Below are 27,518 nucleotides of genomic sequence, written 5' to 3'. Positions count from 1 at the left end.
TAAAGAATGATTTAATAAATGCAACGTATTTCTTGTATATAAAGACAAAACAGTTTGTTTAACTTCTGTCCTCGATCCATCTGAAGACCTCAACAAGAACTCCTGACCCCCCACTGTGACCCCAGGAGGCCATCGACACCTAAAGATCTCACACAAAGACACTCGGGTCCACGAGAGAACAGTCTGGTGCTCTTTAGACAAAAGGCAGTTTAATCAGAACCAAAAATACAAAAAAAAACAGTTTCATCTTTCGATAAATTGCATAATTCAGCGACGAGGGACACGATCCGGGTTCGAGTCTCTTCGTTTAACTTAAGGATACAAAAGTCTCTGTGACCCACGATCAGAGACCAGATGATGGTCGTCTTCAGGAACCGCTCCAACATAAAAGCCCGTGTTCGTCGTAGAAAGTTCTGGAAAAAAAATCGACTTGGAAAAAAAAACTGCATCTGGACGACTTTGATTCTGTGATATGGTTCGTGTTTTCCAACGTTTTCATTCTGAGGTCGAACAAAATGTTGTTTTTTTTATTCCCATCAGTCCGACTTCAAGCAAACGACTCATCAGTTTTATTTCGTGGAGTCCAGACTCGTGTCGGTTTAAAGGGTCGAGTCCAGACGACGACGTTCAGTCCACGGAACCCAAGAAGGTTCTGAAATAAATTACACATTATAAAGATCTCGCGTCTCGTCGTATATATAAAAATAACTTCTTCGGTCTCTGGAGTCTCTCCTGGTCCCGGGTCATGTGACCGGAGCACGGACCCGGATTCAAGAAGATGTCGCAGAAACTTTTCCTGGCGGGTCGTCAGAACTTTTTCTTCATAAAAACTTGAATTAAAAAAAAAAAAAAAAGTTGAGGGACAGAGAAACTCGTTTTAAAAATAAATAAAACTGTGACTTTAAAGGATGTTTTGGTCATGTGACTCCTGGTCCTGGGGGTCGGAGGTCAGACTCTCTACAGACTTCAGACCAGTTGAGAGGAAACGTGAGTCTTTAGCAGCTGATTTCTGATACAAAAGACAAAGTGAAGGTAAAAAAAAAAAAAAAAAAACACCCTCAAAAATGGGGGTCCAGTTCCGGACAGAGTTCTGGGCCGGGTCAGTCCACGGGAGGACGGCGGCGTTCACTCCACGGCGAAGCCGCACGTCTCCTCGATGGCCGTCAGCAGCTTGTCGTAGAGTTTGTCGTAGAGCTCGTACTGAGGAATGTCGATCCGGTTGAAGCTGCCGGGAGGAGAAGGTTTGGGTCAGAACACGGGAACAGAACCGGGCAAACGTGTCCTCACCAGGTGTGGGCCTTGGGCAGGTTGTTGCTGTTGGCGTCGATCTGGTGGATGGTGAAGAGGCGCGGCCCGGCGGCTCCTGAAACCACAACGCAGTCAGAACCAGGGAAGGAAACAGCAGGGCAGGTTCTCTGGACCTTGAAGGGCCTTGAAGCCCTGCAGGGGGACTCGGGAGGACCCGGTGACGAACTGCAGCAGTCGGGCCCGCCGCTCCTCGTCGAAGGTCTCCACCGCCTTCCAGAACCACTTGACGATGTTGCTCTCCGGCGTGCAGTGCTTGAGCCGCGTGTTGGACTTCCAGTCGTTGATGTCGATCTTGCCCAGACCGCACACGATCAGCTGCGGGGTCACCAGAGGAGCACGTTGGACCCGGGACATCTCGCGCACACACACAGAACCGGAACCCGGACTCACCTCCAGCTCCTTCTCGTCGAAGGCCTTGAGCAGGTGCTGCGGGATGACCTCGTTGAAGCCCTTCTGCAGGGCCAGGAACTGGGCCTCGATCCCGCGCAGGAACCTCCAGTTGACGTAGAGGCGCACGTACTCCTTCTTGGTGTCCTGGGTCACCGGCAGACTCTTGCCGCTGGGCTTCAGCTCGTGCTGGATGATCTCGCCGTACGCGTTGTGCTCCACGCAGAAGGTGTGATCCAGCACGCCTGTGATGTCGTTGTCTCTGCACGGAACCGTCGGATCAGATCAGCACCCTAAACTCGGAGGCCGTGGGTCTCAACACTTTACGATCACAAGGCGAAACTTTTACCTTTTAAAAGTTTTCTCAACATGTATGGAAGTATTTCAGTGTCACCAGAATATACAATATATATTTCAAATGTTGAAATTCTTCTTCTTAAATTGAGCTTTAAATTGATCTAAAAATCAATATTTTGTCATTCGTAGTCTTTTTAATTCAATAGAAATGTTGTATAATCGTGTCACTAGACAATACTAATCGAGCACAGAGCTCCTTGATTGAACTTTCAGCCAATCGTGTGACGCACAGACGATCATGTGACGACGTAGAAGCGCAGGATCAAGCAGCTCGGTGCTCTGTTGGTCATGTCGGTCGACTCCATTATACCAACATTTTTATATTGAATTTAAAAGACTACAAATAAATATTGAATTTAGATTTTAAAATTGTATTCCATTTTTTTTTAATAATCAAAAGTAATTATTACATTCTTACTTTTTGTCGGCAACTTTAGAATTATTTATGTCATTTTCATATGTTTTGTCTGCATTTATTGTACTTATTTCATAGAATATATGTAGTTTTCTGATTGTTTTTACATGTATTAACAGATGTTTAGACAAAACCATTTCCATCCAACTTTCTAACCCCCCGAAAACTTTTTTACTCTAAAATATAATTGAATGTTTGAAAATAAATCAACATTTTAACTTAGAAACTACAAAGTTTCCTCATTTGAAATGTTAATTCAATACTGTGAAGACACTCAAACACAGACAATAGTATCAACTGCAGACTCAGAGAACAAATGAGGAAACGACGCGTGCAAATGAAATGATAATTGACGTGATCCTGTGTGTTGTGATGCTAATGCTAATGCTAACTGAGACAACATCAGTCATCCGTGAAGGACTCTTCGACGCCCCCAGAGGTACGTACAGGATCCAGACCAGGCTGTTGTGCAGGTCCGGGTCCACGGACTCCATGTCGTCCAGGGTGATGGGTTTGCCCAGCAGCTGCTTGTAGAAGGGCAGCGTGAAGCCTCCGTCGATGTAGTGACCGTGGAAGACCGCCATGCCCATGATGCGACCCACGAAGTGGAAGTAGGACAAGTGCTCCTGCGGGGTCACCAGGGTCACAAACACAATTAATAACAAGGTTCTTCAATTTATGTTGGTTTCTTTCTAGTTCAAACATCTTCTTCCTTGAAATAATGTTTATTGCTGTTTATACGTTTATCATCATTTACTCTAGGGTTTATTTATTAGTTTTTTATTAATATATTTCGCTTTATATTGTTATTTATTTATTTAATTTTGTTTAACTTATCAATAACATTATCATTATTACCATTTCATTCATTTTTCTGGTAATATTAATCTTTATTATGATGTTTCTTATTTCATTATTACTTACTTACTATATTATAAGGTAAGGTAAAAAAAAAAAAAAACGTTATTGTTTATATTATATATATATATATATATATATATTATATTTATATATATTTGTTTATATTAAAATATGTATGGTTATTTCTTTATTTGTCGATTTGTTATTGTCTTTAATTAGATTTTTTCCAATGTATACTTCATTAAAATTTTATTTCATATATATATAATATATATTTTATATGTACTTTTTATTTTTTGTTATAATGCTTTCTAGTTTTATGTTTTAATTTGATCATTATTATTATGTTTAGCGATATTATTTTTATATAATTATTAATTAATTATTTTTTGCCATTACTTTTTATTTATATTTTATTTCATTTATATTTATGAATATTTTTACTTATTGTTTTAATTTGGAATGATTATTATTCATTACTATTTGTATAGTTTGTTATAATCTTCATTAATTATTGTTTACACTTTATTATCATTATTATATTTATGCCTTTTGTTAATTTGAATACATCACTGTATGTTTTAATATAATGTTTACTTTCTTTTCTGTGGTAAGAGTAAAGCAGTATTTTAATCCTGACAAATGATGAGTACAAAAACCGCTAGAGGGCGCTCGTTATTCAAAGACGCAAAGTCACTCGTTATCAATTTGCTCCTGCAGGGGTCAGTGTTGAGGCGTTTCCTGACTAATGACGTCACCAGTTTCAACCCAAAGACATTTAACCCTGTTATCAATATAGATCCAGTGAACGACATTTCACTGTGAATCTTGTGAAAGAATAAAAGTCTCGTATAAGAGAAGCGAAGAAAAAGACGACGGACCGGGTTGACGGCAGAGTCCGGGTTGATCTGCAGCGTGTAGATGTCGTCTCTAGAATACTGGAACAGTCCATAGTACGGGTTCAGCATCTCGTGCGACAGCAGGTACAGCCACTCCCTGCGTCAGCGGCACGTCAGCAAGACTGTCCACCAGGTGGCAGCGTACGCGAGTCTCACCTGGCCACGCCTCCGTAGTCCAGCCCCTCCTCGCCCCTGAACTTCACCATCAGCCTCTTCCACAGGTCCTTGGGCCTCATCTTCATCACCTGTCGGTACGATTCCTGCGGACACACCAGGTGTCACTGGTGCACCGATGAAGGTTTTCTGCTCAAACTCACCTCAAAGATCTCCTCTCGCGACACCTCGATGCGGCAGTGACCGGCCTGGGGCTGCTGCTGGGACAGTTCCTGCCGCAGGATCTTCAGCTTCTGGACCAGGTCCCTCTTGTACTTGGGCACGGTGAGACATTCGGGGTCCTCTGGGAGCTGGCTGGGTGACACCGGGGTCTGCTGGACCTGTTCCTTCATCTGGTTCTGACGACTGGGGGAGAGACAGACACCGGCAGACTTCAGATCTTCTCCACATCTGGACACAATCATGGACAACTGTTAGATTTCTGACGTGTCTTTGATCCTCCATCACAAGTCGTGAGTGAAGTCACAAAAGTCTGGAGTCATGACATACAAGTCGTGAGTGAAGTCACAAAAGTCTGGAGTCATGACATACAAGTCGTGAGTGAAGTCACAAAAGTCTGGAGTCATGACATACAAGTCGTGAGTGAAGTCACAAAAGTCTGGAGTCATGACATACAAGTCGTGAGTGAAGTCACAAAAGTCTGGAGTCATGACATACAAGTCGTGAGTGAAGTCACTGAAGTCTGGAGTCATGACATACAAGTCGTGAGTGAAGTCACAAAAGTCTGGAGTCATGACCTACAAGTCGTGAGTGAAGTCACAAAAGTCTGGAGTCATGACCTACAAGTCGTGAGTGAAGTCACAAAAGTCTAGAGTCATGACCTACAAGTCGTGAGTGAAGTCACGAAAGTCTGGAGTCATGACCTACAAGTCGTGAGTGAAGTCACAAAAGTCTGGAGTCATGACCTACAAGTCGTGAGTGAAGTCACAAAAGTCTAGAGTCATGACCTACAAGTCGTGAGTGAAGTCACGAAAGTCTGGAGTCATGACCTACAAGTCGTGAGTGAAGTCACAAAAGTCTGGAGTCATGACATACAAGTCGTGAGTGAAGTCACAAAAGTCTGGAGTCATGACATACAAGTCGTGAGTGAAGTCACAAAAGTCTGGAGTCATGACATACAAGTCGTGAGTGAAGTCACAAAAGTCTGGAGTCATGACATACAAGTCGTGAGTGAAGTCACAAAAGTCTGGAGTCATGACATACAAGTCGTGAGTGAAGTCACAAAAGTCTGGAGTCATGACCCACAAGTCGTGAGTGAAGTCACAAAAGTCTGGAGTCATGACCTACAAGTCGTGAGTGAAGTCACAAAAGTCTGGAGTCATGACCTACAAGTCGTGAGTGAAGTCACAAAAGTCTGGAGTCATGACTTACAAGTCGTGAATGAAGTCACAAAAGTCTGGAGTCATGACATAAAAGTCGTGAGTGAAGTCACAAAAGTCTGGAGTCATGACATACAAGTCGTGAGTGAAGTCACAAAAGTCTGGAGTCATGACCTACAAGTCGTGAGCGAAGTCACAAAAGTCTGGAGTCATGACATACAAGTCTCGAGTGAAGTCACAAAAGTCTGGAGTCATGAACGACAAGTCGTGAGTGAAGTCACAAAAGTCTGGAGTCATGAACGACAAGTCGTGAGTGAAGTCACAAAAGTCTGGAGTCATGAACGACAAGTCGTGAGTGAAGTCACAAAAGTCTGGAGTCATGACCGACAAGTCGTGAGTGAAGTCACAAAAGTCTGGAGTCATGACGTACAAGTCGTGAGTGAAGTCACAAAAGTCTGGAGTCATGACTTACAAGTCGTGAGCGAAGTCACAAAAGTCTGGAGTCATGACATACAAGTCGTGAGTGAAGTCACAAAAGTCTGGAGTCATGACTTACAAGTTGTGAGTGAAGTCACAAAAGTCTGGAGTCATGACATACAAGTCGTGAGTGAAGTCACAAAAGTCTGGAGTCATGACATACAAGCCGTGAGTGAAGTCACAAAAGTCTGGAGTCATGACGTACAAGTCGTGAGTGAAGTCACAAAAGTCTGGAGTCATGACTTACAAGTCGTGAGTGAAGTCACAAAAGTCTGGAGTCATGACATACAAGTCGTGAGTGAAGTCACAAAAGTCTGGAGTCATGACGTACAAGTCGTGAGTGAAGTCACAAAAGTCTGGAGTCATGACTTACAAGTCGTGAGCGAAGTCACAAAAGTCTGGAGTCATGACTTACAAGTTGTGAGTGAAGTCACAAAAGTCTGGAGTCATGACCTACAAGTCGTGAGTGAAGTCACAAAAGTCTGGAGTCATGAACGACAAGTCGTGAGTGAAGTCACAAAAGTCTGGAGTCATGAACGACAAGTCGTGAGTGAAGTCACAAAAGTCTGGAGTCATGAACGACAAGTCGTGAGTGAAGTCACAAAAGTCTGGAGTCATGACCGACAAGTCGTGAGTGAAGTCACAAAAGTCTGGAGTCATGACGTACAAGTCGTGAGTGAAGTCACAAAAGTCTGGAGTCATGACTTACAAGTCGTGAGCGAAGTCACAAAAGTCTGGAGTCATGACATACAAGTCGTGAGTGAAGTCACAAAAGTCTGGAGTCATGACTTACAAGTTGTGAGTGAAGTCACAAAAGTCTGGAGTCATGACATACAAGTCGTGAGCAAAGTCACAAAAGTCTGGAGTCATGACGTACAAGTCGTGAGTGAAGTCACAAAAGTCTGGAGTCATGACTTACAAGTTGTGAGTGAAGTCACAAAAGTCTGGAGTCATGACCTACAAGTCGTGAGTGAAGTCACAAAAGTCTGGAGTCATGACCTATAAGTCGTGAGTGAAGTCACAAAAGTCTGGAGTCATGACCTACAAGTCGTGAGTGAAGTCACAAAAGTCTGGAGTCATGACATACAAGTCGTGAGTGAAGTCACAAAAGTCTGGAGTCATGACTTACAAGTTGTGAGTGAAGTCACAAAAGTCTGGAGTCATGACATACAAGTCGTGAGTGAAGTCACAAAAGTCTGGAGTCATGACCTATAAGTCGTGAGTGAAGTCACAAAAGTCTGGAGTCATGACATACAAGTCGTGAGTGAAGTCACAAAAGTCTGGAGTCATGACTTACAAGTCATGAATGAAGTCACAAAAGTCTGGAGTCATGACATACAAGTCGTGAGTGAAGTCACAAAAGTCTGGAGTCATGACATACAAGTCGTGAGCGAAGTCACAAAAGTCTAGAGTCATGACATACAAGTCGTGAGTGAAGTCACAAAAGTCTGGAGTCATGACATACAAGTCGTGAGTGAAGTCACAAAAGTCTGGAGTCATGACTTACAAGTCGTGAGTGAAGTCACAAAAGTCTGGATTCATGACATACAAGTCGTGAGTGAAGTCACAAAAGTCTGGAGTCATGACATACAAGTCGTGAGCGAAGTCACAAAAGTCTAGAGTCATGACATACAAGTCGTGAGTGAAGTCACAAAAGTCTGGAGTCATGACATACAAGTCATGAGTGAAGTCACTGAAGTCTGGAGTCATGACCTACAAGTCGTGAGTGAAGTCACAAAAGTCTGGAGTCATGACATACAAGTCGTGAGTGAAGTCACAAAAGTCTGGAGTCATGACATACAAGTCGTGAGTGAAGTCACAAAAGTCTGGAGTCATGACATACAAGTCATGAGTGAAGTCACTGAAGTCTGGAGTCATGACCTACAAGTCGTGAGTGAAGTCACAAAAGTCTGGAGTCATGACCTACAAGTTGTGAGTGAAGTCACAAAAGTCTGGAGTCATGACTTACAAGTCGTGGTTTGACACAGATCTGGGACTTAAAGGACAGTCTTACCTCACATTCTGACTCTCGTTGGTTCCTCGGGACTCGTTGGGACTCGGGCTGTGGAAACAAGATGCAAAACAATAAATTAATAAACACAAAACACATCGACCTTCCGACGATTCCACAGAACTCACTTCAGAACCAGGTGCAGGTTTGCTGAGAGACGCGGGTCAGTGAACTGAGTGGTCCGGTTGTTGTGGTCAACAAAGTAGACCCTTCCTGTGGCGGTGTTCCGGATCTCCCACCCCGGGGGAAGAGGTCCGAGTTCCTCACAGTTCACATTGCTCAGATCTCTGCAGAAGAGAAGACATCAGAACCATCGGAGGACGTGGACCAGGTTCTTCTTGACGTCTATCACTGAGTAACTAGTAACTCTTAACGGCCAAGAATACAGGATAACATCACCGTTTGGTACTCTGCTGCAATTTGCTTTAGAGGTTGACTGGCTGTGAGGCGTACCTGGGCACCCGGGGGTCATGCCACGTGCTGACCCCGGTCTGTGTGTGGAGGAAGTAGACCTGGCCCTGCTGCGTGGTCCTCTGCTCTGTGGAAACATCAGATCCAGGCGTCAGAGTGGGCGGGTCAGGGAGGACCCCGGAGGCACAGGCGCTGCGACTGACCATATCCTTCGGGCAGGTCCGGCGGCGTGTGCAGGTGCGTCCTGCTCATGTAGTTGCGGTGCCTCTGCGAGCGGACTCGCCGTTCCTGGACCCGCTGCTCGCCATCGCTGGGGGGCGGAGCCGTGGTGGGTGTGGCTCCGTTGGTGCTGACCGGAGTGTTTTCATCCACGATGCAGCTGAGAGGCCGACCCGGGCTGGAGTACTCCGACGCTGGTCTGAACACAAAACAAATTCAAAGGTAAACATTTGAAATGTTAAGTTTAAATCTTCCATAGAAAGTTCTCCTGAAGGACTTGGACTCACCTGGTGGGTCTCTCCCACTGCGTGGTCCTGGTAATGTGGTTCAGGTACTGGATGCGTCCCGATGTGGTCCTTCTCTCCTCCCACCTGCAGGGTCAACAGAGGTCAGTCTCACCTCCGGGTGACCTCCAGGGTCCACTCACCCGTCCGGAAGGTCATTGTCGAACAGGCGGCTGCAGTCCACCACTGGACCCCCGCTGCCGATCCGGTCTCTGGACTGGAGGCTGACTGTGGACACGAGATCAGGAGAGTCAGAACATTCTTGTCGGAGTGAACCATGGGCGACCCCCTGGTGTCTCTGGACCACTCACCTACGATCTGACCTCTGACCGTGTCGCTGTCGTTTGGACTCAACTTGTTCAGGTCCAGTCTCTGGTCTGTGGGGGAGGAATACGAGTTAAGGAGGAGAGCCGGGGTGAGAGGCAGGGCCAGAGAGGAAGTGCAGACTCTGCTCCTGGAAAACTTCTCGGGCCAGGAGGGTTTTCCCCCTCTCGCCCCAGCCCAAGTCTGCAGAACCAGTCCTCGGTCATGACCACGGACTCTAACTCTGGACCTGACCCCTGCAGCCCAGAGACGGCAGGTGGTCGTAATGTTCTGGCAGACTTACAGCCGGTGTCTTTGAGGCGGTTGATGGCGTTGGACAGCAGGCGGACGCAGCCCAGGAAGCCGGCGCCTTGTTTCTTATGGATCTTCTTGTGGTTCCACACGCTGATGGTGATCGAGTCGGACTTCCCGATGTACCTGCAGCCGACACACAACAAGACACACACAAGTCTCTAGTCATGACACAAAGTTTCAACATGACACGCACAAGTCTCTAGTCAAGACAAGCACAAGTCTCTAGTCAAGACACGCACAAGTCTCTAGTCAAGACACGCACAAGTCTCTAGTCAAGACAAGCACAAGTCTCTAGTCAAGACACGCACAAGTCTCTAGTCAAGACAAGCACAAGTCTCTAGTCAAGACACGCACAAGTCTCTAGTCAAGACACGCACAAGTCTCTAGTCAAGACAAGCACAAGTCTCTAGTCAAGACACGCACAAGTCTCTAGTCAAGACACACACAAGTCTCTAGTCAAGACACGCACAAGTCTCTAGTCAAGACAAGCACAAGTCTCTAGTCAAGACACGCACAAGTCTCTAGTCAAGACACGCACAAGTCTCTAGTCAAGACACACACAAGTCTCTAGTCAAGAAACACACAAGTCTCTAGTCAAGACACACACAAGTCTCTAGTCAAGACACACACAAATCTCTAGTCAAGACACGCACAAGTCTCTAGTCAAGACACGCACAAGTCTCTAGTCAAGACACACACAAGTCTCTAGTCAAGACACGCACAAGTCTCTAGTCAAGACACGCACAAGTCTCTAGTCAAGACACACACAAATATCTAGTCAAGACACACACAAGTCTCTAGTCAAGACACACACAAGTCTCTAGTCAAGACACACACAAGTCTCTCGTCAAGACACACACACGTCTCTAGTCAAGACACACACAAGTCTCTCGTCAAGACACACACAAGTCTCTAGTCAAGACACACACAAGTCATTAACATTATTTGTGACACTGATGACTCGTCATGTGACCTGCAGCAGCAGAGGGTCAGCATCAGTTGATCTCCATGGCAACCAAACAAAGTGCTCTGCAACAACACACTCCTGGAAACTGTTCGACTCTCGCGTCCAGACGAGTCGGAAATCCTCGTTCATCACGACTTTCTGACGAGTCAACACTTTCTGACGGAACACACTTGTCTAGAGTTCATGAGTGTGTTTGTGTGTCAATGTCAGTGTTTGTGTAAATGTGTACATGTTTGTGTAAATGTGTACATGTTGGCGTTTTACATGTGTCTGCATCTGTGTGTGTTTGTGTGTATGGCTTTGTGCGGCTGTGTGTATCTGTGTTGAAGCAGGTGTGTGTGTGTTGAAGCAGGTGTGTGTGTGTGTGTTGAAGCAGGTGTGTGTGTGTGTGTTGAAGCAGCGGTGTGTGTGTGTGTGTGTTGAAGCAGGTGTGTGTGTGTGTTGAAGCAGGTGTGTGTGTGTGTTGAAGCAGGTGTGTGTGTGTGTGTTGAAGCAGGTGTGTGTGTGTGTTGAAGCAGATGTGTATCTGTGTTGAAGAAGGTGTGTGTGTGTGTGTTGAAGCAGGTGTGTGTGTGTGTGTGTTCAGGCAGGTGTGTGTGTGTGTTCAAGCAGGTGTGTGTGTGTTCAAGTTCAACTTCTTCTGGACTCACAGGTCATAGTGTTGGTTCCACTTGGGGTCGAGTGTGTTCCTCACGGTGTCGGTTGAGTGACACTGACCAGAACCATCAACCACCACTTTGGCAAACGGGTCCGGGAGTCCTGTGGGTCGACCAGAACACGGATCAACGCTCTGCATACACAACTTCATGGAGAAACACAAGTGTTGAACGAGGCCAGCAGGGGGCGCTCACAGAAGTACTCACGGAAAAAGTCCTTCTTCACCAGGTTCTTGGCACAGAGAACTGCAGACACACAAACATCACACGATGAACATCAATGAAGAGAATGTTGATGTATTTATAACTTTCTTTTAGGTCTTTAAAGATGAAGCTGACCTTCAACATATTACACTTTTAGGAATTCATCAGGAGAGACAGACAGATAAAGACACAAAGACAGATAAAGACACACAGACAGACAAAGACACACAGACAGACAGATAAAGACGCACAGACAGATAAAGACACACAGACAGAAACAGACACACAGACAGAGAGAGACACACAGACAGAGAGAGACACACAGCCAGATAAAGACACACAGACAGATAAAGACACACAGACAGAGAGAGACACACAGACAGAGAGAGACACACAGACAGAGAGAGACACACAGACAGAGAGAGACACACAGACAGATAAAGACACACAGACAGATAAAGACACACAGACAGAGAGAGACACACAGACAGAGAGAGACACACAGACAGATAAAGACACACATCCAGATAAAGACACACAGACAGAGAGAGACACACAGACAGATAAAGACACACAGACAGATAAAGACACAGACAGATAAAGACACACAGATAAAGACACACAGACAGATAAAGACACACAGACAGAGAGAGACACACAGACAGAGAGAGACACACAGCCAGATAAAGACACACAGACAGAGAGAGACACACAGACAGAGAGAGACACACAGACAGAGAGAGACACACAGACAGATAAAGACACACAGACAGATAAAGACACAGACAGATAAAGACACACAGATAAAGACACACAGACAGATAAAGACACACAGACAGACACACAGATAAAGACACACCGACAGATAAAGACACACAGACAGATAAAGACACAGACAGACTGACTCCAGTCAGCATCATTTCTCTCCAACATGCCTGGGAATGTCGGCTCCAACAAACCCTAATTTCTAAAACATCTGGTATTCATGGAGAACTCTAGTCTCAGTGAGGATGACGAGTGTCTACAGGTGAGGAGCAGCTCAGGTGTCTCAGAGTGAAATGAGTTTCTTATGAGGACATACAACAGTTACAGCTGCTGCTCCAGAACCACCTGAGGCCACAACAGCAGCTCGGAAGCTCAACACCAGTCGAATCATCAACTTCACAGTCCACAGGAAGTCATGTCAGGTCCTCCGTGTTCAAGTCCATAATCCATCTAGCTTCAGAATACACTACTCAAGTCATGGAACACAAGTCACGTCTTAAACGAAGACGCAACAGTCTTGAGTCGACGCACGCACGTCCATACACAAGAGTCGAGTCGGATGACAAAAGTCTCGAGCCGGATGACAAAAGTCTCGAGTCGGATGACAAAGTCTCGAGTCGGATGACAAAGTCTCGAGTCGGATGACAAAAGTCTCGAGCCGGATGACAAAGTCTCGAGTCGGATGACAAAGTCTCGAGTCGGATGACAAAAGTCTCGAGTCGGATGACAAAAGTCTCGAGTCGGATGACAAAAGTCTCGAGTCAGATGTCAAAAGTATTGAGTCGGATGACAAAAGTCTCGAGTCGGGTGTCAAAAGTCTCGAGTCGGATGACAAAAGTCTCGAGTCGGATGACAAAAGTCTCGAGTCGGGTGTCAAAAGTCTCGAGTCGGATGACAAAAGTCTCGAGTCGGATGACAAAAGTCTCGAGTCGGGTGTCAAAAGTCTCGAGTCGGATGACAAAAGTCTCGAGTCGGATGTCAAAAGTCTCGAGTCGGATGACAAAAGTCTCGAGTCGGATGACAAAAGTCTCGAGTCGGGTGTCAAAAGTCTCGAGTCGGATGACAAAAGTCTCGAGTCGGGTGTCAAAAGTCTCGAGTCGGAAGACAAAAGTCTCGAGTCGGGGTGTCAAAAGTCTTGAGTCGGATGACAAAAGTCTCGAGTCGGATGACAAAAGTCTCGAGTCGGATGACAAAAGTCTCGAGTCGGATGACAAAAGTCTCGAGGTGTGAGGTCTCACGACTACATTCAGACACGCAGGTCTTTCTCTTGTCGTCCATCATGAAAGACACGCGTGTTAAGACGAGTCACATGACTCCAGACGATGGTCTGTCAACAAGCGACTGCTCTGTGCGAGGAGCAGCATCTGTGATTGGTCGTCATGGTGACGCCAGAGAAGGGCTTCTCTGTGCCGGATGTGTTTCTCATTCCACTCGCACCACTGCACTCAGTGGGGGTCAGGGGGGCCGCCAGGGTGAGGGGGGGCCAGAGACAGACGAGGTACAAAAGAAAATAAACAAAGGAAACCTGGAGTCAGCTGGACGTCTGACCCAGACCAGGTGGTTCCTGCTACCAAAGGTTACCCGACAGCTTCATGGACTCACACGGGTCATAACAGACGAGTCACATTGAGCTGACGCAGCAGACCTCCGTCTCTGGTCAGGATCTCTTCCTGCGCTAAGAACAGCAGCTTTGTGAGGCTGAAGGACGGGGGTCCGTGTCCCACCTGTGGGGGCAGGACGCGCCGCTTTCTCCCAGGCCCGGCACACAAAGAGCTCCAGTGTTGACGCTCCGTCAAAGGACGGACACCTGCCAGAGTCATGTGACCCCACTTGTCGCGAGGCGGCGTCCCCCCTCCTCGGTCAGAGGCGAGGGGCAGGGTGGGAATGTGCGGAGCGTCTGAGAGACATTCCGATCAGAAATCCGACCGTCTGGACCAGGCCCGACCAGAGGAAGTGGACCCGTGACCCCGTTCTGAACTTCCCCTCTGTCGGGCTCCGTCCAGCAGTGACACGTCTTCAGGGTCCCCGACCTACAACGCGACGCCCCGACCCAGACCCGGGGGTGACAGACCTCCACGAGTCTGCCGTGTCAGCAGAAATACTGAATTGAAAGGTCCGCACGAGACTCGCAGAACTTTCGTGGAAACACAGACAGGAAGGTTCCAGGAATACCTTCCCTCAGACTCAACAACTCAGACAAACACTCACAACAGTCATAGCAACACAACTACTGCTAATCTTTTACTAATGACAAGGTGTGTGTATTGTCAAGAGTGTGTTGATATGTATCATGATACAAGGATATAAAGTGATATATAGTGACAGTGTAGTAACAAGTATATATGTGTAGTATTGTCCAGTACTTGACTCTGGTGTTATGATAGTGTAGTAACAAGTATATATGTGTAGTATTGTCCAGTACTTGACTCTGGTGTTGCGATAGTGTAGTAACAAGTATATATGTGTAGTATTGTTCAGTACTTGACTCTGGTGTTGCGATAGTGAAGTAACAAGTACATATGTGTAGTATTGTCCAGTACTTGACTCTGGTGTTGTGATAGTGTAGTAACAAGTATATATGTGTAGTATTGTCCAGTACTTGACTCTGGTGTTGCGATAGTGTAGTAACAAGTATATATGTGTAGTAATGTGGAGTACTTGACTCTGGTGTTGCGATAGTGTAGTAACAAGTATACATGTGTAGTATTGTCCAGTACTTGACTCTGGTGTTGTGATAGTGTAGTAACAAGTATATATGTGTAGTATTGTCCAGTACTTGACTCTGGTGTTGCGATAGTGACGTAACAAGTATATATGTGTAGTATTGTCCAGTACTTGACTCTGGTGTTGTGATAGTGTAGTAACAAGTATATATGTGTAGTATTGTCCAGTACTTGACTCTGGTGTTGTGATAGTGTACTAACAAGTATATATGTGTAGTATTGTCCAGTACTTGATTCTGGTGTTGTGATAGTGTAGTAACAAGTATATATGTGTAGTATTGTCCAGTACTTGACTCTGGTGTTGTGATAGTGTAGTAACAAGTATATATGTGTAGTATTGTCCTGTACTTGACTCTGGTGTTGCGATAGTGTAGTAACAAGTATATATGTGTAGTAATGTGGAGTACTTGACTCTGGTGTTGCGATAGTGAAGTAACAAGTACATATGTGTAGTATTGTCCAGTACTTGACTCTGGTGTTGCGATAGTGTAGTAACAAGTATATATGTGTAGTAATGTGGAGTACTTGACTCTGGTGTTGCGATAGTGTAGTAACAAGTATATATGTGTAGTAATGTGGAGTACTTGACTCTGGTGTTGCGATAGTGTAGTAACAAGTATATATGTGAAGTATTGAAGTATACTTGACTCAAGTCAGGTGTCAGTCAAGTACTCCACAATACTACACATATATACTTGTCAGAATCAGAAACTTTTATTGCCAGTGTTGTAAACACAACATAGGTATCAAAAACGGCTATAGAAAACAGAACCAAGCACAAAGTTGTTTCCACAGTATCTCAATGTATCATATTGTTGACCTTGACCTGCTGACCCTGTATCTTGATACGCAACAGATTCTTGACAAACACAAGTATATAAAAGAATTTACTCATGAAATGAAGGTGACCAGCGCTTCATGTTCCGATGCTAGCTCGGAACATGAAGAACAAGAAGCCAGCTAGGATCGGAACAAGAAGCCAGCTAGCATCGGAACATGAAGCCGGCTAGCATCGGAACAAGAAGCCGGCTAGCATCGGAACAAGAAGCCGGCTAGCATCGGAACAAGAAGCCGGCTAGCATCGAAACAAGAAGCCGGCTAGCATCGGAACAAGAAGCCTGCTAGCATCGGAACAAGAAGCCAGCTAGCATCGGAACAAGAAGCCAGCTAGCATCGGAACAAGAAGCCAGCTAGCATCAGAACAAGAAGCCAGCTAGCATCAGAACAAGAAGCCAGCTAGCATCGGAACAAGAAGCCAGCCAGCTAGCATCAGAACAAGAAGCCAGCTAGCATCAGAACAAGAAGCCAGCTAGCATCAGAACAATAAGCTAGCTAGCATCAGAACAATAAGCTAGCTAGCATCAGAACAAGAAGCTAGCATCAGAACAAGAAGCTAGCATCTGAACAAGAAGCTAGCATTATTATTATTTATTCATATTTCTGGATGAATTTTCACTCATGAGTCTTTTGAGTCACGGAGGGATCCACCTATCGTCTTTGTTTACGGAGACATGGTGACTCCAGACGAACAGGACGTCATCGACCGGTTTGCCACCTAATGACCCGAGACTTTCTAGCCACGTTACCAGGGCAACAGGTGGAGACGCACTAAAGCCCGGACGACTGGGACATTTCTGGAACCACGAGTCACTTTGACAGCAGGAACCGGTCGGTCGAGTCACGCGTGCGGCAACATTCTCGACGAACATTTTCCCCAGTGCGTCCGCCGGACTTGCATAACGACTATTCTCGGCTCAGACGCCGGGAAAACCGGGCCCCGGACCGGGCCAGGTTTTTGTGAGGCATTCCTGCTGTTTCCTGCGGAGTCCGACGCTCTTTCCACTCTGTGTCCGGCGCGTGGCGAGCAGAGCGTCGTCCAGGAGCGTGAAGTCTTCCACGATATCGTCACCGCCGCCACAGACTCTGATGTAACAGAAAGTCCAACAGAAGCTCCCGGACCACCACGGTGCCCCCCCCCAACCCCTCCTCTGATCCCAGAGACGCTACAGTTTCTGGGAATTCTGATGTTACATCACCGACGACACAGACGTGCTTTTCCTATTACATCAGCTGCAGCGGCTGCCCTCGGACCTTTGAGCAAATATAGTTTTATCACAACCTGGCCACAGACGCACACAACTACACAAGTGTGTCGACACAGGACACACACACTGGATCTAGACGCCGAGACGGTCCAGGCTGGTTTTTAAACTTCTTGAACGTTTGGGTTAAAAAACGTGGCCTGGAGACAAAAACCTGTTAAAAGTCTGGAAGAGTTTAGGATGAAACGTATGGAAGTCGATCAGTGGCTTCATCACGCTTGGATTAAACATTTCTCGTCTTTTTTATTTCATATGGTTTTGTTCTTTTTAAGGATTTTATTCTTTTTTTTTTTTTTTCATCATTTATTTTAATGATTTTTAACAGTCAGTAAAAAACTTTATTGACAGTGATGTCAGAACAAAACTTGAGTAAAAAACTGTGGAAAAAGTAGGAGAATCACAAACTTGAACATATGAATATATATATATATATATATATATATCTTTATACCCGAATACATTTCTTTTTACACATAAATTATGAATTTTTCTAATTCCAATTATTAAATTCAATCTAAAAATGTTGCTATGATAGTGACATAAAAACCCTGCATTTAAAATAATCGAATTCAAAAGTTTAATATATAAATCATGGAATTTGATTATTCTTTACTCATTTATTATTCTGATGACACTGATGAACTATGTTTTTTCTTTGATTTGTAAAGTAAATAATACTTAAGTTACTTCATCATTCATTCATTTTCTATCGCTTTATCTCTTATGGGGGGTCGCGGGGAGGCTGGAGTCTATCCCAGTATCATAGGGCGAGAGGCAGGGGACACCCTGGACAGGACAGCAGTCTGTCGGAGGACACACAAAGACAGACAACCATTCACTCACACACACACACCAGGAACCAAAACATGGGCGTCCAGACGGCGATAGCTCCAGGTGTATTTGCTGGAGCAGAGACTGTGAAACTTGATCCCGCGTGAACACACACATCTTCTGATCCGGGGTCCTTCGAGGGACGCCGGGTCCGGGGGCCGCAAACAAGACTGCCCGCCGTCAGCTGGTCGACCATCGTGAGGTGCGGCGTCTACATGGCTCGTCTGTGCGTCTTGTACGACGTCTTTTGTTTTCGTTCTAGCCGAAGATAAAACCTGCACCAGAGGTCACTGACCACAAGCTACTTCCTGTCTCGACACCCAGCTGAGCCCAAATCACTTCCATCCTGCTGAGGAGAGACTGTTGTGACCTCATGACCCCCCTCTCTCTCAAGACTCTGATTCTCCATCAATTATCCAAAGAGACCTCAGACCCAAACAGCCCGTCAACGGTCCAGCATGGAACCAGATCCGTTTACTAGTTACAACATTTCATCTTGAGTTTCTCTCAACTGTGTTGTGATAGTGTAGTAACAAGTATATATGTGTAGTATTGTCGAGTAATTGACTCTGGTGTTGTGATAGTATAGTAACAAGTATACATGTGTAGTATTGTCCAGTACTTGACTCTGATGTTGTGATAGTGTAGTAACAAGTATATATGTGTGGTATTGTCCAGTACTTGACTCTGGTGTTGTGATAGTGTAGTAACAAGTATATATGTGTAGTATTGTCGAGTACTTGACTCTGGTGTTGTGATAGTATAGTAACAAGTATACATGTGTAGTATTGTCCAGTACTTGACTCTGATGTTGTGATAGTGTAGTAACAAGTATATATGTGTGGTATTGTCCAGTACTTGACTCTGGTGTTGTGATAGTGTAGTAACAAGTATATATGTGTGGTATTGTCCAGTACTTGACTCTGGTGTTGTGATAGTGTAGTAACAAGTATATATGTGTAGTATTGTCGAGTACTTGACTCTGGTGTTGTGATAGTATAGTAACAAGTATACATGTGTAGTATTGTCCAGTACTTGACTCTGATGTTGTGATAGTGTAGTAACAAGTATATATGTGTGGTATTGTCCAGTACTTGACTCTGGTGTTGTGATAGTGTAGTAACAAGTATATATGTGTGGTATTGTCCAGTACTTGACTCTGGTGTTGTGATAGTGTAGTAACAAGGATATGTGTGTAGTATTGTCCAGTACTTGACTCTGGTGTTGTGATAGTGTAGTAACAAGGATATGTGTGTAGTATTGTCCAGTACTTGACTCTGGTGTTGTGATAGTGTAGTAACAAGGATATGTGTGTAGTATTGTCCAGTACTTGACTCTGGTGTTTTGATAGTGTAGTAACAAGTTTATATGTGTAGTATTGTCCAGTACTTGACTCTGGTGTTGTAGTATTTTCAGAACCCCATGACTCTTGACAAAGTCGTAAATACTTTCATTTGTTTACAAATCAAAATATGTCCAAATATCAGCTTTAAAAGCTGCTGGACTCTCTGAATCCTCTCGTCCTCAGTCACTGCCGGGATCTGACTGCATTTCAGTGATATATGCTGCCATCTAACGGCCAGATGGTTAATTTAAACAGAAAAATGAAAGTAAAAAAACGCTGTTAATATTCACCTGCAAAGTAAATAATGTAATTATTTTCATCTGCCCACACTTTATTGAACTATTCATGATAAAAGAGTGGTAAATGTAAATACCATTTCAAGGGCAAAAGATTCATTTTAAAAGAAAAAAAAAACTGTATCGTGGAAAGAAATATCGCGACATGTAATGACATATCATTTTATACACGTTCAACCTTAACATTTTTCTGTCATTGAACATATTTAGCTTTTATTCATTCATTTATTTTTACAACTTCAACATTAACATTGTGTTCTTTGAGTCATTTCTTCATCGTATCCACGAGACGACCTCTTTAGTCAGACAGAGGTCGTCTCGAGCTTCCACTCGAAAAGAACGGCGTGAGTCGGGGAGGAAGAGGAGGACGAGGAGGACGAGGAGGGAAGGGAGCGAGGGAATCCCACAGAGAGAGAGTCGGAGCCAGAGAATGCAGACGAGCGAACCATCTGCTGGACGCGTCGCACGGCGACTCCAGACCGACGCGAACGACCAGGGGCGCGAGTCGTGAAGCGTCTCTCGCTGAAGACGAGTCTGGAGAAGACACGTCTGGAGAAGACGAGTCTGGAGAAGACACGTCTGGAGAAGACGAGTCCGGAGAAGACACGTCTGGAGAAGACGAGTCCGGAGAAGACGAGTCCGGAGAAGACACGTCCGGAGAAGACACGTCCGGAGAAGACGAGTCTCCTGAAGACGCGTCTGGAGAGTCTGGAGAAGACACGTCTGGAGAAGACACGTCTGGAGAAGACGAGTCCGGAGAAGACACGTCTGGAGAAGACACGTCTGGAGAAGATGAGTCCGGAGAAGACACGTCTGGAGAAGACGAGTCCGGAGAAGACGAGTCCGGAGAAGACGAGTCCGGAGAAGACGAGTCCGGAGAAGACGAGTCCGGAGAAGACACGTCTGGAGAAGACACGTCTGGAGAAGATGAGTCCGGAGAAGACACGTCTGGAGAAGACGAGTCCGGAGAAGACACGTCTGGAGAAGAAACGTCTGGAGAAGACGAGTCCGGAGAAGACACGTCTGGAGAAGACACGTCTGGAGAAGACACGTCTGGAGAAGACACGTCTGGAGAAGACACGTCCGGAGAAGACACGTCCGGAGAAGACACGTCCGGAGAAGACACGTCCGGAGAAGACACGTCCGGAGAAGACACGTCCGGAGAAGACACGTCCGGAGAAGACACGTCCGGAGAAGACACGTCCGGAGAAGATGAGTCCGGAGAAGACACGTCTGGAGAAGACGAGTCCGGAGAAGACACGTCTGGAGAAGACGAGTCCGGAGAAGACGAGTCCGGAGAAGACGAGTCCGGAGAAGACACGTCTGGAGAAGACACGTCTGGAGAAGACGAGTCCGGAGAAGACGAGTCCGGAGAAGACGAGTCCGGAGAAGACGAGTCCGGAGAAGACGAGTCCGGAGAAGACGAGTCCGGAGAAGACGAGTCCGGAGAAGACGAGTCCGGAGAAGACGAGTCCGGAGAAGACACGTCTGGTGAAGACGAGTCCGGAGAAGACACGTCTGGAGAAGACACGTCTGGAGAAGACACGTCTGGAGAAGACGAGTCCGGAGAAGACACGTCTGGAGAAGACACGTCTGGAGAAGACACGTCTGGAGAAGAAACGTCTGGAGAAGACGAGTCCGGAGAAGAAACGTCTGGAGAAGACGAGTCCGGAGAAGACACGTCTGGAGAAGACACGTCTGGAGAAGAAACGTCTGGAGAAGACACGTCTGGAGAAGACACGTCTGGAGAAGAAACGTCTGGAGAAGAAACGTCTGGAGAAGACAACCAGCTGTGATCTCATGACCCAACCATGACTCAGCAACGGTCTATGTTCACATCGGCTGTCGAAGACCCTCAGACCCTCACCCCGGGTGAGACCGGTCACAGCTTCCTTCTGCAGGAGCTGCAACATCTTGTCCAGACAGTCACCGTTTCAACCTGTTCATTCATCAGCGCCTCGACTCCAGACGACACCGACCACGACCGTGTTCCTCCGGAGATATCGATCACAAATCCTTCGATCTCAAGGTCACGTGACAGGAAGTAGAAACACCGTCAATATTATCAGGAGACCTAAGAGACGATGGATCTGTTACGAAGGTTTGAACTTGACTTCCTCTTGTTTGTAAACAGATGCAGTATTTGGCAAAAGGCGCAACAGAGGTCTCACGGTTAAACGCTTCAAGCCAGAAACACTTTCCATCGTAATAAACAAGCTACGAATTCCATCCCGTTGCTGTTAAAACCATTAAGTCGAACTCAACGGTACCGTTACGTTCTGAACGAAACCCCGTATCGAACGCCGCCTGCGACGTACGAGGCGTCGTCACTCGCAACACCCTCTCATCATTGGTGACCCGAGGAGCTCCCATCATGCTTGGCCGCCCAGCCAGAAAAAGACTTGGAACTTAAATATATAATATTGTGGCAATAGTGGCCGTCACTGAATAGAGCGGTGTGTAGAAAGGCATCATGGGAGTTCAGGCTGTCACCATGAGTGAGTGAGTGAGTCGTCAGATGCTCGCGCCAAGTTCAAACTAAATTTTCCCGACCACAGCTTTATACAACAGAACATCTTCAAGACACTAGTGCTGTGTCTCAAATTGCATACTAGTGTACTCAAAGTTGGTCTCAATTCTTAGTACACCAATTAAGTGCGCCATGCACACTAAATTGTCACTAAAACGCCCACAAAACTGTGCTGTGTCTCAAAACGCATACTAGCGTACTCAAAGTTAGTATTTTTAGTGCGTCTCAATTCTTAGTATGCGAAATTTAGTGCGCCATGCACACTAAATTGGCGTACTAACACGCCCACAAAACTGAGTATGGTTCGATGGACACTAACCACACTAAACAGCCGCCATCTTAGTGATGTTTTAAACAGAAGTTACGTCATATATATATGCATATATATTCATATACTTACAGGTGCATTTTCTTCTGCAGTAGAAGGACGACACGTCTTCGCTGCTGATACCAGCTTAAATATCTCGCGAATATTTCGATTCTCGTATTTTTTCTTTATTTATTTTTCCAAACGTGCTGCTAGCAGGTGTCGATAGCGTTCAAACAGCTGGTTGCAACATCGTTAAATAGTAGTAGAAGAAGAAGCTGTCGAGTCATTTCCTGTTAGTGTGTAGCAGCAGAGTTTGATTTGAGACATACTATCTGTGGAGGATTTGCGTACTAGTTAGTACTTACACTATCCTGATGCATACTAACTTCTAGTATACTAAGAGAAGTATGCGATTTGAGACACAGCATAGGACCCCGGTGACCTGTGGGGGAACTGCAACATCTTTGCTCTTATAGTCGCTTTTCTGAAGGCCTTAAAAGTCTCCACTTTAAAAAAAAAAAGCAACCAAAAAAAAACATTTTTGTGTGGACAATCCTTCAGACTCCACCACAGTTGTGAAGCAGAGAATTCAGGTCTATTGTGAGAAAGCACTGGTGGACCAGGACGGCCTGTTCTCCGCATGAACCGCCGCAGCAGGAAGCGTGGAGCTCTGGCGAGCAGCGAGTTCATATTTTGTCTGGAGCATCACGGAACATGGAGGGCGTGACCGTCTGCGAGGTCCTGCACTCCCTATTATCCGGAGAGGACTCGCATTCTTAGCATTCCGAGCGGAGACCACCGCAGTCCACCTCGGCCGCGCCGGGGAGAAGAAGCTGATCCGAAATACTCGGAACTGAAGGATCCGCACGAGCGGAAGGAACTTTTCACGTAGAAAATACGCTGCAGACATTTCTGGCAAAATAACTCCACGAGTCCAAACAAGGTCAGACTTTTCCATCCGAAGGACGTTAAAACCAGAGACTTTCTCGTCCAAACGTCTTCTCGCCGACTTCCCTCTGGACCTGATGATGACCAGTGGTCTCCAGGAAACGAAGTCGGCTACGAAAACCAACGTCGACTTTCTATGAATAAGTCATAGAGAAAGACTCCCAGTTCTCATTAGGGCATCTCACCATAAAATACTATGTAAATACTGTGTATACAGTATGTATATATATATATATATATATATATACACTTACATCGACCTCTCTTCATTGTATTGCTCTCGTTTGGTTAAATTGAAAGAACTGAAAATATGTCCAAACATCAGCTTTAAAAGCGACTGTATCCTCTCGTCCTCAGCCCCAAATCATGAATATTGGAGAAAATAAATCGAACTATTTTATTTGACACACACTTTGTTAAAACATCAACTATCAAAAAACTATGAGTGAAATTAAATATGATTTGAAAGCTCCAAAAATGTTACTATAACTTTAAGTAAAAATGGATACAGTAACATGAAAAACTGTAGCTGTATATCAGATAATCTATATATTTTTTTAGAAATGACTTTTCCTCAGGAGCCACATTAAACACTGACACTGTGTGAACCTAAAGTAATAACAAATAACAACTTTTGTGATATCAATATTCGCTCCAGTTGTTTAGACTACGGTGGATCAGAACCAGAACCTCCTGCCAGAACAAGCGTGTTTTTCCCTCAAGACTCGCGAACACAAACTTACTGCAATACCGTCTACTGCGTAAAGTAATTACATTATTATTAATATTATTATTTTAGTTCACGTTAAACATGTTTCACTTCCTCACTACTGCACTGAAGAAAACTCACGTACAAAGACAATCATTATAATAATTTTGAGTCTGAATATTCACAACAAATATATAAACAAAGAATTTAAGAAAGTTATATTGACAGTAAATATACAGTATATATATATATATATATATATATATATATATATATATAAATACTTGATCCACTCTGACCTCGAGTCACATTAATACACACTTTGGTTCTTAAATCAGGTCCAAACCACTATAACGGCTGGTTCTGGAGACTTCAATGAGACCCATCAGACGGTTCCGTTGGTTCCTCGCGCAGGTGAGCACAGGTGAGTACAGGTGAACAGCTGCTGTGACAGGCAGGTCTGACAACACCTGGGAGTTCACCTCCAGACTCACCTGAACGTGAACAACATGAAGATTTGAGCAGAAACGTTTGTTTACGGCTAACTAGCTAAGCAGCTAGGCTACATGCTAGCTAACTTTATTGACACCAGAACCGGCGCAAAAAAGTTAAAGTTCGGGTTCAAACCCGAAGGTTGCAGATGCGGTGAAAGTGGGTTCGTGTTATGTTCGGGGGGTGGGGGGGTAGGTCCGTAACACCCAGCTGGTACCGGGACCAGACTTTTACTGGGCTCAGGCTAGTTAGCCGCTTAGCTCCGGGCTCTCTCAACAGAACCCAAACATGCAAGTTTGTCATCGGAACCATCTCAACTTTGACTCGTACTGGCAGACAACAGTACCGGGGCAGAATCGGCCCAGCCGGGCCCGACTCCCCTCGACACCCCGGGACGAACCTCAAGACCACCAGAACCGGCGGGTTTAAAAGCTCGGTACCTGTGAGTCGCAGCTTCACTGGGCCGCTCCGCCGAACCCCTTGGTTGGACATCTCGGTTCCGCCCGTCTTTCACCAGCTGAGAAAGTGGGTTTGTTTCGGGCGGCAGGTCTGCTGGATCCTCAGACAATAATGGAGTCTGGGCACAGTGGCCCGGATGTGGGTCGAGTCGCCATTTCTCACAAAATAAAACCAAAAAAAAAAAAAAAAAGGGGCTTCGACGTCCTGGACCGAACCGAGACAAGGAGCTGCGAACGAGCCGAGCTTCACATCTTCAGAGGGAGGGGGGCTCTCACTGGACCGGGTCCTTCTCTGAGCTGAGCCAGAGTTGGACTGACGAGGTTCGGCGGATCCTCCGGATTCGAGTGACCGATGACGACATCAGGGGGGGGGGGGGGTCCAGCATAGAACCCGCGACCCCCTCACAGCAGGTGTTCTGGACTCCAGACTGACCTGAGACTGTTGTCACTGGGATGAGGATCAGCACCTCCGATTTGGAGGCGATGGTTCTCAGTGATTTCGCGGGTTTTTAACGTCACATTTGAACGAGTTCACACTGAAACGAAATAGATTTAAATGGAGTTTGTTGCCCTGGCAACAGAAGAAGAAGAAGAAGAAGAAACTTTAAACCGGTTTAAAGTCACGAAACGAATAAAGTTTTCGTCACAACCCTAACAACCCCAGACTTGCTCGACAGTGACCCCTGCTGGTCAGTCTGTGAGTCGCACTGAAAGCTTCACGATCGCTGGATCTGGATCAGAACCTTCAAAATTCATCTTCAGCCACATTTCCCGCCTTTAATAAAACACTATATTTTGAGTCAATCTATAGAAAGTGACGTTAATTTAAAAAATAACCTGAAACATTTTAAAAAACGATAAATATATTCCTCAAGACACAACATTGTGTTCTTCACTGTGGATTAATGGCTTTTGTGCTTCACTTCATTTCTATTCACTTTACTTCTTTTAGATTTAATCTCTTTAATAAGTTAATTTAAAGATGTTTTCTAGACACAAAACACATCATCGATATAGATTGTTAATACCTAGTTTAATATTCCAATATCTCAATTTAATAGTTTCAAACTACAGGGTTGTTAATACAACACTGTAGAAAACTGACCACAAACTGTTTCAAATGAGAAACATCTTTAAACTTAATAAAACATTGTCACAACATGATCTTATAATCCATGCGTCGTTATTTAGACTATTGTAACAGTTTATTTCGAGTCTAAACAAGAAGGATGTGTCTCGTCTGCAGTTGATACAAAACTCTGCAGCCAGAATTCTGAGCCGCTCTAGTAGAAGAACTCACATTTCTCTGATCCTTAAAACTCTTGACTGGCTTCCAGTTTCTTTCAGGATCAACTTTAAAATTCTGGTTCTTACTTTCAGATCTATTCATGGTCAGACCTTCCATCAGTGATCTGATCCAGACTTACACCCCAGCTCGGGCTCTGAGGTCTGTGGATCAGAATCTACTGATGGTTCCTGAACACGGTTCAGGACCAGAGGAGAGAAATCCTTCCAGACTGTTGCTCCTAAGCTTTGGAACCATCTCTGTGTTTGATGATCTACTGACTCCTTCAAGAAACATCTGTGTTTGATGATCTACTGACTCCTTCAAGAAACATGTGTGTTTGATGATCTACTGACTCCTTCAAGAAACATGTGTGTTTGATGATCTACTGACTCCTTCAAGAAACATGTGTGTTTGATGATCTACTGACTCCTTCAAGAAACATGTGTGTTTGATGATCTACTGACTCCTTCAAGAAACATCTGTGTTTGATGATCTACTGACTCCTTCAAGAAACGTCTGTGTTTGATGATCTACTGACTCCTTCAAGAAACGTCTGTGTTTGATGATCTACTGACTCCTTCAAGAAACGTCTGTGTTTGATGATCTACTGACTCCTTCAAGAAACGTCTGTGTTTGATGATCTACTGACTCCTTCAAGAAATGTCTGTGTTTGATGATCTACTGACTCCTTCAAGAAACAGTGTTTGATGATCTACTGACTCCTTCAAGAAACATCTGTGTTTGATGATCTACTGACTCCTTCAAGAAACATCTGTGTTTGATGATCTACTGACTCCTTCAAGAAACATCTGTGTTTGATGATCTACTGACTCCTTCAAGAAACGTCTGTTTGATGATCTACTGACTCCTTCAAGAAACGTCTGTGTTTGATGATCTACTGACTCCTTCAAGAAATGTCTGTGTTTGATGATCTACTGACTCCTTCAAGAAACAGTGTTTGATGATCTACTGACTCCTTCAAGAAACATCTGTGTTTGATGATCTACTGACTCCTTCAAGAAACATCTGTGTTTGATGATCTACTGACTCCTTCAAGAAACATCTGTGTTTGATGATCTACTGACTCCTTTAAGAAACATCTGTGTTTGATGATCTACTGACTCCTTCAAGAAACGTCTGTTTGATGATCTACT

At 45.1% G+C, this 27,518-nt stretch overlaps 1 protein-coding gene across 2 annotated transcripts; it reads right to left on the bottom strand.

The window, feature by feature from the left end:
* Positions 1-4: 4 nt before the first annotated feature.
* LOC148064596 (E3 ubiquitin-protein ligase SMURF2) lies at positions 5-25,396 on the bottom strand. 2 transcript variants are annotated; one of them, XM_087808697.1, is made up of 19 exons: positions 25,059-25,396; positions 11,571-11,609; positions 11,358-11,466; positions 9,730-9,863; positions 9,434-9,499; positions 9,266-9,350; positions 9,126-9,209; positions 8,823-9,037; positions 8,662-8,746; positions 8,337-8,495; positions 8,212-8,259; positions 4,545-4,791; positions 4,384-4,487; positions 4,210-4,324; positions 2,915-3,093; positions 1,699-1,957; positions 1,422-1,623; positions 1,288-1,363; positions 5-1,225 (listed from the first exon to the last, which is right to left on the bottom strand). In XM_087808697.1, the coding sequence occupies exons 1-19, from the start codon at positions 25,108-25,110 to the stop codon at positions 1,126-1,128; spliced, it is 2,358 nt and encodes a 785-aa protein (XP_087664823.1). In that variant the 5' UTR covers positions 25,111-25,396; the 3' UTR covers positions 5-1,125. The 2 variants fall into 2 exon arrangements, with proteins under 2 accessions (XP_087664823.1, XP_087664824.1); XM_087808698.1 differs by having other exon boundaries at positions 4,545-4,746.
* Between the last annotated feature and the right edge of the window lie 2,122 nt (positions 25,397-27,518).

Source organism: Callionymus lyra, chromosome 15 (genome assembly GCF_982586985.1).
Source record: "Callionymus lyra chromosome 15, fCalLyr1.hap1.1, whole genome shotgun sequence".
Taxonomy (NCBI): Eukaryota; Metazoa; Chordata; class Actinopteri; order Syngnathiformes; family Callionymidae; genus Callionymus; species Callionymus lyra.
This window is presented reverse-complemented; position numbering and strand designations above follow the sequence as displayed.

What these genes read in the sequence shown, in the direction of transcription:
- LOC148064596 (XM_087808697.1), bottom strand. Translation starts at nt 25,110, where the DNA reads ATGTCCAACCAAGGGGTTCGGCGGAGCGGCCCAGTGAAGCTGCGACTC. An exon ending in GACAATGACCTTCCGGACGG is followed by an intron (nt 9,210 to 9,265) that starts GTGAGTGGACCC and finishes TTGACCCTGCAG; the next exon opens with GTGGGAGGAGAGAAGGACCA. An exon ending in CATGACCCCCGGGTGCCCAG is followed by an intron (nt 8,496 to 8,661) that starts GTACGCCTCACA and finishes TCTCTTCTGCAG; the next exon opens with AGATCTGAGCAATGTGAACT.